The following is a 14,445-nucleotide window of genomic DNA, read 5'->3' on the forward strand; positions in this document are numbered from 1 at the left end:
CATGTCCTCACCAAGCCACAGTACAGGGTGTGGGTGACTGCTGGCTGTCACACATAGGGCCACGTATCAAGAGGAGGGGAGAGGAGAGAAAAGAAGCTGTGAAAGAAGGAGTAAAACTGAAAGTTATGCTGCTGCAGACATGGACCTACGCTCAGAGCTCCTCAAGTCCATTTGGTATGGTTTCACAGCCCTGGATCTAGAGAAGAGTGGGAAAGTGTCCAAGTCTCAACTCAAGGTAAGTACCTGGATACATTAGGTAAAGGTAGATTTTATGAGGGTTATTTGGACCAATGCTTTGGGGCTCTTTCTTCTATCCATGCACACTTGCTGTCTCATTTCCGACCTCAGGAACATCATATTAATATTCTATTCTTGGGGTAGCTGGAGTCAGCCAACAATATATAAAGTGATCTGGATCCACAAAAATATACATTTATTGACATTGGATGATGAGCAAAACAGGTCCTGACCCAGCTAGCACATAACGTTCTGAGAACCATATGTTTAACTTCCCACAACTTTCTGGGAATGGTGCAGGATAGTTGCTTTGCTTTGGAACATTCTCAGCACATTTAAAGAACTTGACAAAAAAGCGTTCAGTATGTTTCTACGTTCTAGAATGTTCAATTGAACGGAAACGGTGCTGTATTGAATGACCAGTTGAAAAACGGGGAGGGGTTGGGTTGTGGGTTGGAGAACACTGTCAGCATGGCCATTGCCCTTTAAATATGCCACTCATTGCTTCAAGCCACACCTCACGACACCCACCAAATGGGAGGAAACGTACCTCAAAGTCTGTTCAAAAACATACAATTAAGTTTGGGATTAACGTGTCGTTCAGTACAAACCGTTCCGCAACGTAGCAAACGTTCACGCGAACTGAATGCACCTCTGGTGTGTTGGCCGTGCCCACTAATTGGCCACACCTGACCTTAATGAGTATTTGTTTCCTTTGAAATGGGGTCTGTTTCAACATGGCTTGCTAGCTCTATCCTGGTGGTGCAGTGGACTAATTCCACAGATAGAGAACAGAAGATCATAGGTTTCAATCTCACTGATGCTGTGCCATAAAAAATAAATGTTTGCATGATTAATGCAAAACAGTTAACCCAAACTAAGCTAGCAGTGTTATTAAAAGCCTTATTGAAACATGTTATCAGAACATTATTTAATTACATTCAAATAACCTTAATGAATGTTAATGAAATATCTGATAATAACTTTAAGGGAACAATAGTAAAATGTAAGTCCAGAACAGGTGAAAGTTTCACTTCCGTTATCAGAATGTTTAAAAAAACGTTCCGTTTTCCAGTCAGGAAACTTATGGCTTCGTTCCCAGAACCAATACGAAACCAGAAACGTACGTTCCCACAACTTCCAAGGAACCAAATGTGCTAGCTGGGGAATAACTTGACATAATTCCTTAGGAGTTTGAAAGATATGTGGTAGATTTTGTGCTGATCTTTATCTGATTCATGCCACATGCTCTGTTATGGTGACAAGACATTTGCAGATTTCTTAAGCATATTAGCCGAAATCGTTTGTGCTGTCTTACCAACTCCTATGGTCATTGGCAACAGATCTGTGACCATACTAGTATACACTATATATATATACAAAAGTATGTGGACTCCCCTTCAAATTAGTGGATTCGGTTATTTCAGCCACACCCGTTGCTGACGGATGTATGAAATCGAGCACACAGCTATGCAATCTCCATAGACTAACATTGCCAGTAGAATGGCCTTACTGAAGAGCTCAGTGACTTTCAACGTGGCACTGTCATAGGATGCCACCTTTCCAACAAGTCAGTTCGTCAAATGTCTGCCCTCCTAGAGCTGCCCCGGTCACCTGTAAGTGCTGTTATTGTGAAGTGGAAACATCTAGGAGCAACAACGGCTCAGCCGCGAAGTGGTAGGCCACACAAGCTCACAGAATGGGACTGCCAAATGCTGAAGCGCGTAAAAATCGTCTGTCCTCAGCTGCAACACTCACTACCGGGTTCCAAACCGCCTCTGGAATCAACGTCAGCATAATAACTGTTCGTCAGGAGCTTCATGAAATGGGTTTCCATGGCCGAGCAGCCGTACACAAGCCTAAAATCACAATGCGCAATGCCAAGCATCGGCTCGAGTGGTGTAAAGCTTGCCGCCATTGGACTCTGTAGCAGTGGAAACGCATTCTCTGGAGTGATGAATCACGCTTCACCATCTGGCAGTCCGACGGATGAATCCGGGTTTGGTGGATGCCAGGAGAATGCTACCTGCCCGAATGCATAGTGACAACTGTAAAGTTTGGTGGAGGAGGAATAATGGTCTGGGGATGTTTTTCATGGTTCGGGCTAGGCCCCTTAGTTCCAGTGAAAGGAAAGCTTAACGCTACAGCATACAATGACATTCTAGACGGTTCTGTGCTTCCAACTTTGTGTCAACAGTTTGGGGAAGGCCCTTTCCTGTTTCAGCATGACAATGTCCCCGTGCAGAAGGCGAGGTCCATACAGAAATGGTTTGTCGAGATCGGTGTGGAAGAACTTGACTAGCCTGCAGAGTCCTAACTTCAACCCCATCGAACACCTTTGGGATGAATTGTGACGCGGACTGCGAGCCAGGCCTAATCGCCCAACATCAGTGCCCGACCTCACTAATGCTCGTGGCTGAATGGAAGCAAGACCCCGCAGCAATGTTCCAACATCTAGTGGAAAGCCTTCCCAGAAAAATGGAGGCTGTTATAGCAGCAAAGAGGGGACCAACTTCATATTAATGCCCATGATTTTGGAATGAGATGTTCGACAAGCAGGTGTCCACATACTTCTGGTCATGTAGTGTAGAAGGCTGACTCAATGATGAAGATGTTTCCTATGGGGAGCAAAACAGTAATGATAGTGAAATAGAGTGAACAATGTGTGCTTGTGTTTTAGAGGCACTGTGAGTGTGGAGCTGAAGAGTAACAGTTTGCTCTCAGTAATTCGATGAATAAGAGCCCTTATCACCAAGTTGTACCCAGACTGGTCCATGATGACACCACATGCAGTGCAATTGGTACTGTGGCACTGAATATGACCAGAGAGGTGGTGAATTGAATAGAACATGTCACACATTGTCTTCAATACTATGGTCATGTAAATCTTCAGTGCTTATTGTTATTGACAAAGTAGTGCTGTAGAAAGTTGGATATATAATCATTACATCACCCTCCATCCATCCAGTCAAACCCACCCTCCATCCATCCATCTAGCCCCACGTTCCAGCCATGTGCTACTGGCTTTAACTACTAGAACCTCGTGACTAAGCCTACCCTGTCATACCAGTGGTGGGGCAGGCTCAAGTCTGGAGTATTGTCCAGACCAGATCCATGCAGTCATGTTCATCGAGGCTAAGTACTCTGGTCTGGAGTATGGCCCAGTCAGTCCAGAGACCAGGGAGTCATATATACCCTTTTTGAAATCTATTTAGCCAAGCTGAGCTGAATCATGCTGGTTACAGTACACCCAGGGACGGCCTGTTCAATAGGGCGATATGGGCGACGCACTGCCAAACGGGAAAAGGAAGGGATTTTTTTTCTAATCAATTATATCACGGCAACAGTAGTTATCAGTGTTGTAATCTATACGTCTGATCTGCCACAGTGCCACACTGCCACTAAATGTCGAATCAGGCTAAAGTCGTGCTTCAAATGGCTCCACCCCCTTTTGGGGCGATTTCAGTCAGATTGAAAATCGCCCAGAACTTCTGTCATAGACTCCCATGTAAAATCTATTTTCTTCAAATTTCAGAGCCTTCAATACAATCTCAATGGGTGTCTGTGGGCTTGCACTTACGCGCTTTCGTCATACGTTACGTAACCATGAACGTAACTGAGAAAAGAGTGGATTGTTTGAAAGAAGTTCCTTTTTGTCGGCGAACAAATGAAGATAAATTGGCAACGAAACAATTAGGACCTCCCAGACCAAATTTAATAATTCAACAGGTTTCTACTAAAGGCGGAAAGTCCTACACCCGAGGATTTTCCAAAAATTGGTACGAACGAAAAAAGACATTGCCACTCACTCAACTGGATGACGAGGGATACAGGCTAGCTGTCCGCCGCCACAACGATGAGGTTAGTGTTGATAATCACAAGTTTACTGGATGTGGATATGGTGTAATAAAGGCAGTTTATTCAGAGGTAAATATATCTGGAATCGCGTTCACGGACCCGTTCGTCAAACTCTTAAAAATGAACTTGGGCTGGGAATTGCCAGGAACCTCACGATAAGATATATGCATCAGCATTGCGAGTCTCATGATTCTATACGTATTGCGATTCGATACTGTGATTTTATTGCGCACCATATGTCTGTTGCAGAGGGATCAGAAAGCCATGAGAACGAGTTTTGATCAGTCATGGAAATAAAAGTGCTGAAAACAAATTGGCTCCCAATGTGAAAAGATTGAGAACAAGCTATGAAGGAACAATAATGGTGTTTTGGTGCAGGTACAGCCAACTAGCGCTAAAATATTGCGATATTGTCAATACAGTATATCGTAAAGTATCACTATGTAACTCGATTTCTTTCACCCCAATCCCTCAAATTAACGGTAAATAACTGAATTGTTTGCCCCACATTTAGCTAAGATGATTAGCTAGCCAGCTAAAATGTTTTAGTTAGTTAGCAGTCGCATCTACAATAGTTTACTGTCAATAACATGTCTCCAAAAATGACGTGGTGTCTCCAATTGTGTTGACATTTTACAATTGCAATGCGCATCCATGAGTATCCACTTTCTGTAGCTCAGCTGGTAGAGCATGGTGCTTGTAACGCCAAGGTAGTGGGTTCGATCCCCGGGACCACCCATACACAAAAATGTATGCACGCATGACTGTAAGTCGCTTTGGATAAAAGCGTCTGCTAAATGGCATATTATTATTATTATTATTATTATTATTATTATTATTATTATTATTATTATCTGAAGAGAGCCCCGAAACATTGTGTGCAGACATTTTATGCAATAAATGAAGTAGGTTCAATCTAGTAGTTCTGATCTTCTGATTGGTCCTGATGAGTTGGGCGAGGTCCCCTGCAGGCTACTGTCACTGTTGCATTGGCTCTGAGTCGGGTTCTCTGTCTTCAAATGTTCAGCCTAAGAGAGGGGATTTTTGTGTGTGTGTGTGTGTGTTTAACAGTGATGATGTGTGTGTGTGTGTTTAACAGTGATGATGTGTGTGTGTGTGTGTTTGTGTGTGTGTGTGTCCTCAGAGCAAGAACTCGTGAGTTGGAAGAACTGAGAGGCCTATGGCGTGGGTGTTGTCCTTGGCCACCTGCTGACAAGGCTGACAAGATAGGACCCTTTTGTCCATTGTTATTGGATAGGAACAGAACTTATAACCAGCTCCTGACCTAAATAGATCTTAGCACAACATTTTACTCAACATATCATATTCCATATTCACTATAACAAATATATTTACTACGACATTAGCAAGAACCGCCACATCCTCAGCCGGCTAATCCAGTGTGTGAAGTTTTGCGGAGTGTTTGAGTTAGCTTTGCGAGGCAAAGATGAAACTGAGGGCTCCACCAACCCTGGTAAGCCAACACTTTTGAGATCAGTCAATAAATGCTTCTGGTATTGACTTATATGCTGCCCCTGTCTTCATGTTGTTGCTGGACATATCTTTTTTTAAATGTGTGTAGGTCACCTAAATCATCAGAAAAATTGCCCCTCCTGAGAATTTTTTCAGGAGCCGCCACTGAGTACACCTACCATCCACCATAGGTGATGGAACCGTGCTGGGAAAAATGACTGTGTAAAAAGAGCCAGCAAACACAGTACGGTACAGGTTGGAATGATAGTATGAAAGGGTAATTGAGACTTAGAAGCCAGCAGGTCACACAGGACTCATACTCTTGGTTTCGTAGTGAAAAGAGGAGGGAGGAAGGGAGGGAGAAGGAGAGGAAGACAGGATGTGGTGATGTTTCAGAAGATGGTGGCTGGGTGCACTGACTCATTCCCCCCCCCCCTCTCAAAAAAAGTATGTTATCTCAACTTCTATTTCAGTAAGCCTCCAGTTATTTATTGATGATGCTCTCTTGAAAAACTATTATAAACTTAACAGAAATGGCACTGTATTTTCTCTCTGAGGTTTAAATGGCAGTTGAAACATTGTGTGCATGAGAAGCACTCTTGAATGACACATTTTTCTGGGTAAATCAAAGATATTGTAGCAACCTTAACCCAACACTTAGCGATCTTGTCAAAGGGTTCAGATATCTTGGCGTAACGGCTAAGGTGTTGGCTTGACAGTCACTGGACCAGGGTTTGAGTTCTGGTCGGGGCTACCACCCAAATTCCCTACAATATGTAAACTAACTTATTTGCTTTTCCTAGAAGACTAAAATACTTTCATGATTCAGCTTTTATGTTTCAGTTCCTTCGTAAACCGTTAAAGTATTTCTCTTTTTACTGTACACCACATCTCTGTCTGACAGAGATAAGAAGTCACAGTTTATGAAAGGATCTACCAAAGATTTAAAGTTGATTTAAAACTGTTACTTTCAATATTAATTTTGCTGTATATCATTTACAGTGCTGTGAAAAAGTATTTGCACCCTTTCTGATTTTCTCTATTTTTGCATATTTTTGATACTGAATGTTATGAAATCTTCAACCTAATATTAGATAAAGGGAACCTGAGGTTACAAATAACAAAGAAAGGTCCCATTATGCCTGCCGAAAACCAAACACTGCATTCCACAGTAACAACCTTATACCAACAGTCAAGCATGGTGGTGGTAGTGTGATGGTTTGGGGATGCTTTGCTGCCTCAGGACCTGGACGACTTGCCTTAATAGATGGAACAATTAATTCTGCTTTGTATCAGAGTTGTATGTACAGGATACACATGGTATACAGTACCGTCCAACGAAATGCTTACTTGCAGGTTCCTTCTCGACAATGCAACAACAATAAGAAATAATAAAAGATAAGAATACGAACATAAAGTAAATAGATCAGTAGAATAGAATAAACATTTTAGCATCAGTATAATACAGGAAGGCACAATTTATAGTGCAATATTTACACATGTTTTGGGGAAGGGGGGCAAGTGTTTAAACTTTGCAGTATTTAGCAATCATAATAAGAGTCTGGTAGCAGTAGTTGTGATGTGTATCATGAATGTGTGTGTGTGTGTGTGTGTGTGTGCGCGTGAGTGAGTGAGTGCATGTGTGCAGAGAATCAGAGCAGGGAGTCAGTCCAGTTCAAGTGTTCAGCAGTCTGATGGCTTGTAGATAGAAACTGTCTCTGTGCCTGTTGGTATCAGACCTCATGATCCGATACCGTCTGGCCGACGGAAAGGGAGTGAACAGCCCTCACAACCCTGTCGTTTGTATGTTCTAGGTCCTGTCACATAACTTGTGTACGGTTCTGTCCATCCCTCACGACCCGGTGGCTCTAGAAGAACACTTCAGGGATGATGACGATGGACCAGTCTCCAGCCAGGGGTACATGCCTTACCTCAACAAATACATACTGGACAAGGTAAAGTCATGTACACAAACACACCTTACATTTTTGCCTCAGTCTCTCCTTTTCATTGGATTTATGAGCCCTTTGGGTTTGGGATGGAATTACTTGTGAATGCCCACATACTCATTCCACAAACATACCCTCACAAAACATTGCATGTATCTATAAATGCATATAGAGTCATGGCTATAAAAAGTAATTATTTTGTTTGTGTACCCATATGCCACCACGGTTTATAAAGGAGGAAAAGAGTGCTAGGTACATGTTTTCTTACTCAGTGCTGTTTATTATGCCTCATTCTCACAGGTAGAAGAGGGCTGTTTTGTAAAAGAACAGGTTGATGAACTGTGCTGGACTCTCACTGCTAAGAAGAACTATAAACCGGCGAAGGACAATAAGAATGTGTTGACAGGGAAAGATGCCTTTCGTCTCTGGTGTCTGTTTAACTTTCTGTCAGAGGATAAATACCCTCTCGTTATGGTTCCTGATGAGGTGAGTTATGTGTACAAAGCATGCTGGGTTCTGTAGCAAATTATACTATAAATTCACCTAGAATACAGCGGATGGATGCTAAATAAACCTAATATATTTAGTCACTTAAAAAGGGAAAAGGCCCATCACTAACTTTCAAAACCACTTTAACAAAATCCAAACACTCATTCTAATATGTAGTATTTAATTGTAGAGGCAGCATGTAGCCTAGCGGTTAAGCTTGTTGGGCCAGTAACCGAAAGGTTGCTGGTTCAAATTGCTGACTAACGTTAACCCTAACCCCTAGTCTAGTTAATGTTAGCCAGCTAACTAATGTTAGCCACCTAGCCATCTAGCTAGAATTCGTAACATATCATACGTTTTGAAATTTGTAACATATTATATGAATTGTAATTTGTAACATATGATACGAAATGGGTGATGGACATCCACAAATTAATACCTACCATACAAAACTTAACATACAGTATCACGCTAAATGGACCATCTCGGATTTATGTATAGAATAATAAGAAATGCTCTGAGACCAGTTTGCTAAATATAGCAAACCTGTGAGGAATGTTTTTCTTCCTACTGATTGCTGTGTGTCTTTCATTATCTAAATGTGGGCTTACGTGTCACTTGTAGCATGGCTTTTGGTTTCCTCCTTGTAGTCTGTTTTTCACAACCGCTGTTGGCAGTGTGATTGCGAATAGCCACAGATTTCAGTGCACTACAGCCAGCAGTCGGGGTGGTTTCACTGAAAACAAAAGCGTAGGTTACATTATCATCCAAACATTCTCTTGTGAGTCGTGACAGACTGTTAATATAAACGAGATTGAGATCGAGACTCAGAGATTATGAACCAATTACAAAACAATTGAAAGGCAACCATTCCCCCCATATACCAATTGCATCCCTTTTACAAACAAAATATTTGTGTTTTGTTCGCATTATTCAGGTGGAATACCTCCTGAAGAAGATTTGCATGGCCATGAGTGTTGAGCTCAACTGTGTGGAGCTGGAAGACTTCATCTCCCAGGATGCAGTGCAGCAGAATGGTTTCACTGTCTGGTCTTTCCTGGAGATGATAAACTCTGGGAAGATAACCAGAGGCATGGGCCAGGAAATCACCAGCATGGCCATAGAGGAGGTGTACAGGGAGATAGTTGCTGATGTCCTCAAAGAGGTAGGGTACTTTAAAATAACAGAACAATACAGCATATAGTATCTCTATACTGTCTGCCTGTCTGTCTGCCTGAATTTCTTGCTATCTGCCTATAATGTAATGTGTCAGTAATGTGTCCGTTTTGTGTCAGTGATGTGTGGGTTGACTGTGTTGCCTCCAGGGGTACCTGTGGAAGAAGGGTCAGCTGAGGAGGAACTGGAAGGAGCGCTGGTTCACCCTGAGGCCCAGTACCCTGGCCTACTACACCAGCGAGGACCGCAAGGAGAGCCAGGGAAGCATTGCTCTGGATGGGAACTGCTGTGTGGAGGTAGGCTGGGCTGGAGGTGGGGTGGGACCTGGGGTGGGGCAGTGGGGACAGGCATGGCTGAGATGGGCCTGCTCCTTTTTGAGAATGGGTGACAGATAGGAATTACTGATTCAATCAGAGCTACAGGGTTAACAAATCCCTCCCTCATATGCTCCATTTGAAATAGCTGCAAATAGAAATGAATTTACAACAAATATATATACATTGTGCTAATGTATCACAATGAGTACTTCTCCTGTTGATCAGGTGCTGCCAGACCGGGATGGGAAGAGGTGTATGTTCTGTCTGAAAACTCTGTCCAAGACCTACGAGATGAGTGCCTCGGATACCAAGCAGAGACAGGAATGGGCTGCAGGTACCACGATCAAGAATGTGTCAATTGAGCATTTACACGTTATTGACACAATTATGTAGGGCTATGATGAATTACCAAGCTTGTAAGAACTATCATACTGATGACAAAAGTAGTGAAGGCAGTGATTCCCCCTGCCCTATATGTTGGGTTGATTACTGGGTTGATTATTCAAAGTCAAGCAGTAAGCATATACTACATCCTGTTCCTCCCTTCACCCCCAGCCATTCAGACAGCCATCCGTCTACACGCTGAAGGGAAGACCTCTCTCCACAAGGACCTGAAGCTGAAGAGGAAGGAGCAGAGGGAACAGCGGGAGAGGAGGCGGCTGGCCAAGGAGGAGGAGCTGCAACGTTTTCAGGCCCTGCAGGAGGAGAAGGAGCGTAAGCTGACCGAGCTGGAGCTCCTGAAGGAGGCACAGAGGCAGGCGCAGGCCCTCCTGGAGCAGGACGAGATGAAGTGGCGCCAGCATCATGAGGAGATGCAGCAGGCCCTGGAGGTGCAGCTCCGCGAGGCAAAGGAGGTGAAGACTGGGAGGGGGAGAGGTGTGGGGGAGGGGGGGAGGAAGTGTAGGGGGGAGGAGATGAGGTGAGGAAGAGAGGTGAGGGTGGAGGTGAGGGTGGAGGGAAGAGAGGAGTGTGGTTGCATGGAGGAGAAAGGTGGAGGAGTGCTGATGAATGTTTACCTGTGTCGCGCAGGAGAAGGGTGGAGGTATATGTGGAGGATTGTTGATTCAGACTGGAGGAGTGAGTGTCTAGATGTTCCATGCTGATTTGTGTCTCCTTCTCCAGTCGCGGGCCACCATGCAGGCAGAGATGGTTCTGAAGGAGGAGGAGGCGGAGCGGCAGAGGAAGAGGATCAAGGAGCTGGAGGAGATGCAGACAAGTCTGGAGGAGGCTCTACAGCAGGAGATCAAAGCTCGGCAGGACGAAGAGGTCTTTAGATACGCACAGACTGGGTAAAGGAATACACACACACACAGAGACATGGCGGCACACATGCAGGTAGGCAGTTACCCACGCATGCATGCAAACACACTCCCGCATACACACACACACAGGCTGAGGGCAGGGTGCTGGACACACTCAGACATTGTTTTGTTCACACTCACTCACAAACCTAGTACCCTCACAACTCATTTTCTTACAAGACACAGGGCTAGCTGTCATCATGTGAGAAGGCACCAAATTGGCACGTAAAAGCTGCATGTCTTTTTACCAAGCACAGCACAGATGGTGTTAAGAGAAGCCTATTGCTGTTGAAGGGAGGCTGTTGCATTAGTTAGGTTCCTGAGGAAGTTGTTTTTAACAGAGGAAGTTGTCTAGCTACGATCTGTAGGATCTGTTGAAACTGACAGGGTGTTAATGGTGTGTCTGTCACAATCTTCCACGCATAAATAAACTATTGGATAAGCAGTGTGCTTTAATGCATTCATTCACTGGCTGCTCTATGGGAAACATACAGATCCTAACCTGTTCTATTTAATTCTGTGACTGCAAATACCAAGCGCCAAGCTCTCTGCTTGTCTCAAAGATCCCAGACACTCACAGACATATAGCATACAAATATGAAGTAATAAGACATTACAAAGGCTCATATGCTTTTAAAAATGTACATAACATTGTACAGTATATAGTGAAAAGTAATGGAGATAAGCCACAGACTGGGGGGGCGCCTGTGTTTTACTGTACACTTTTTGAGAGATGATTGCGAGGTCAAGAGTTTGCATGTGTCACGTTTCTAAAAACATAAAATGTGTCTCATCCAACTTCTTACCACATCATGTTATATCGACTGTATGTCTTCCAGTTAAAGATTTTCTATTTGTCATATACGTTTATTGTACAGTTTGCTGTCTGAGGAGGAGGAGAAGATGAAGGCCCTGATGGCGCTGCAGGAGGAGCAGGAGGAGTACATCCTGAAGACCCAGAGGGAGAAGCAGGAGCTAAGGCAAGAGATGGAGAACAAGTCCCGGGCTCTGGAGGAGGCCCAGAGGCAGCTGGAGGAGGTCAGGGCCAACCGCCACCGGGTCGACCAGGACGTTGTGGTGAGTACAGAGACACAGTATATAAATACCTATGCATAATGTTATAATTATAGTTATATAGTGATGAGTAGCCTATCAACACACCGTTAACAGTACTTCAACAGTTATTTGGGTATCACATCCCACTGGGCACAGACGTCAGTTCAATGTCTAGTTTTGATTTACACTTGGTTGATTTGTCAACTAATGTGAATTCAACATTTTAAAAAAATAATCACAATGTAATTGGATTTAGGTTAAAAGTTGGGTGAAACAAATGACAAAATGCCCTTGTTGATGACTTTTTGCAAATCAATTTAGTTTTCCACGTTGATTCAACGTCGTCACATAGATCTTTGGGGTTGAAATGACATGGCAACAACGTTGATTCAACCAGTTCTTTGCCAAGTGGGATGTGATCAGGGATGGGATTGCGGGAGATAGTGTGAGAATTAAGTACGTTTTACTGTGTTCGTGTGGGGTGTTTCAATTTGTCTTGTGTTCTTATAGGCTGCCCAGAGGAAGCTTCGCCAGGCCAGTACCAATGTCAAACACTGGAATGTTCAGATGAACCGACTGATGCGTCCTATTGGACCAGGAGGTAGGCTCTGTCACACCACACCAGTATTTTCATTGACTATAAAAAACATACACAGAAAGCTTAGGTTTGATATATTATCATGTTTGAGGGGCAGATAAAAACAGGGAGGTGTAGTCACGATCTGCAACATAACATCTCCCGAGTGGCGCAGTGGTCTAAGGCACTGAATCGCAGTGCTAGCTGTGCCACTAGAGATCCTGGTTCGAATCCAGTCTCTGTCGTAGCCGGCCGCGACCAGGAGACCCATGGGGCGGCGCACAATTGGCCCAGCGTCGTCCAGGGTAGGGGAGGGAATGACCGGCAGGGATCTGGCTCAGTTGGTAGAGTATGGCGTTTGCAACGCCAGGGTTGTGGGTTCGATTCCCACGGGGGGCCAGTATGAAAAATAATATATATATATAATGTATGCACTAACTGTAAGTCGCTCTGGATAAGAGCATCTGCTAAATGACTCAAATGTAATGTAATGTAACACTGTGTCCCAAATGGCACCCGATTCCATTTATAGAGCACTACTTTTGACCAGTCAAAAGTAGTGCACTATAAATGGAATCGGGTGCCGTTTGGGACGCGTACACTGCCAAGTGCTTGTGGTTTGGGTGGCTTTTAACTATGCCCAAAGAGCAGGTAGCAAATCAGACCTCCAATGTGCAGACCTACTGTACAGCAGTAGGTGTATAGTATGCTAAAGGTCTTCAGAAGCATCCCTCTTTCTCATTGTGGTTGCAGCTGGGTTTTGTCAAGCTCATTTTAGAAGACTACTTCCTCAAATATCGTGCAAACAAGACGTGTTCGTGCATTTCTATTTTATTGATCTGAATCATATTTTGTACTGAAACCCCTGGCTCTACTCATTCCACCCTTACCAGATGACATGCCACCACTCTCCCTGCATTGCTTGTCTTTGCCAAAGTTAGACAGCTACAAGTTAGACAAATGACATTTCAGGGGGTGACTGATATTTATTTTTTAACCTTTATTTAACTAGTCAAGTCAGTTAAGAACAAATTCTTATTTACAATGACGGCCTCCTGCGGGGACGGGGGATTAAAAATAAAGATATAGGACACACATCATGACAAGAGAGACACCACAACACTACATAAAGAGAGACCTAAGACAACAACATAGCATGGCAGCAACACATTACAACACAGCATGGTAGCAACACCACATGACAACAACATCGTAGCAACACAACATGGCAGCAGCACAACATGGTAGCAGCACAAAACATGGTACAAACATTTTTAGCTGCAGACAACCCTGGTTCTCTTTGATGACATTGTTTCTTCAGCACCATATAGGCTAAAATAAATGTTTGTGTCTCCTGTTCTCCCTCCCATGGTTCCAGAGAAGAGACCATCAGGAGGGGGCTCTTTCTCCAGCTTCCAGATCCCATCCCAGAGAGATCCAGGTCTGCGTCTGAGACAGAAGTCTGAGGAGCAGGACGAGGAGAGCAAGGAAAACGTGGACAACAGCAGCAGTGCAGGGTCAGGGTGTGAAGGAGGGAGAGGAGAGATAATTGAGAGGCGTCTCTCTCAGGCGTCTAACGGAGACATGGACATTCCCTGATTATCATATGGTGCTTCTCCTCAAAGCCAAACTCATCAACTGTGTATTTTGTTTGTGTTTTTTCTAATGGAAAAACAAGATGGAGAGCCTTTTAGTATGAATTCATCTTTTTAGGTGAACTTTCTGTCAAAGGGATTGCTGGGTAGGATAAAGGGTAAGTAAACACGACATCTGTTTACAGCTGTTCAAATATTCTCCCACAAAGTTTGTTTTGTTATTGTATTATAACTTTTTAATAGTTTGTATTATTCTCTCACCAGTATGTTATAACAGATCTCCATGTTTTAATGAAGAATGAAAGAACCATGACACACTAGTATGAATTTTGTAGATATATTTACTAAATAGTTTGTAACCTCGTCCCCAGGCTCAATTGAGCTGGCTGGTGCACCAGATTAAATGGTTTGGAATCT

General features: G+C 43.6%; 1 protein-coding gene across 1 annotated transcript; it reads left to right on the forward strand.

The window, feature by feature from the left end:
• Positions 1-86: 86 nt before the first annotated feature.
• On the forward strand, positions 87-14,445 carry LOC311149570 (differentially expressed in FDCP 6 homolog). Its single transcript, XM_084186746.1, has 11 exons — positions 87-235; positions 7,383-7,523; positions 7,818-8,003; positions 8,944-9,171; positions 9,332-9,478; positions 9,725-9,833; positions 10,055-10,353; positions 10,622-10,788; positions 11,679-11,877; positions 12,367-12,457; positions 13,812-14,445. The coding sequence occupies exons 1-11, from the start codon at positions 140-142 to the stop codon at positions 14,030-14,032; spliced, it is 1,884 nt and encodes a 627-aa protein (XP_084042872.1). The 5' UTR covers positions 87-139; the 3' UTR covers positions 14,033-14,445.

This window comes from Coregonus lavaretus (genome assembly GCF_964263955.1).
Source record: "Coregonus lavaretus genome assembly, chromosome: 22".
Taxonomy (NCBI): domain Eukaryota; kingdom Metazoa; phylum Chordata; class Actinopteri; order Salmoniformes; family Salmonidae; genus Coregonus; species Coregonus lavaretus.

What these genes read in the sequence shown, in the direction of transcription:
- LOC311149570 (XM_084186746.1), top strand. Translation starts at nt 140, where the DNA reads ATGGACCTACGCTCAGAGCTCCTCAAGTCCATTTGGTATGGTTTCACA. An exon ending in TCGTTATGGTTCCTGATGAG is followed by an intron (nt 8,004 to 8,943) that starts GTGAGTTATGTG and finishes CGCATTATTCAG; the next exon opens with GTGGAATACCTCCTGAAGAA. An exon ending in TTGCTGATGTCCTCAAAGAG is followed by an intron (nt 9,172 to 9,331) that starts GTAGGGTACTTT and finishes TGTTGCCTCCAG; the next exon opens with GGGTACCTGTGGAAGAAGGG.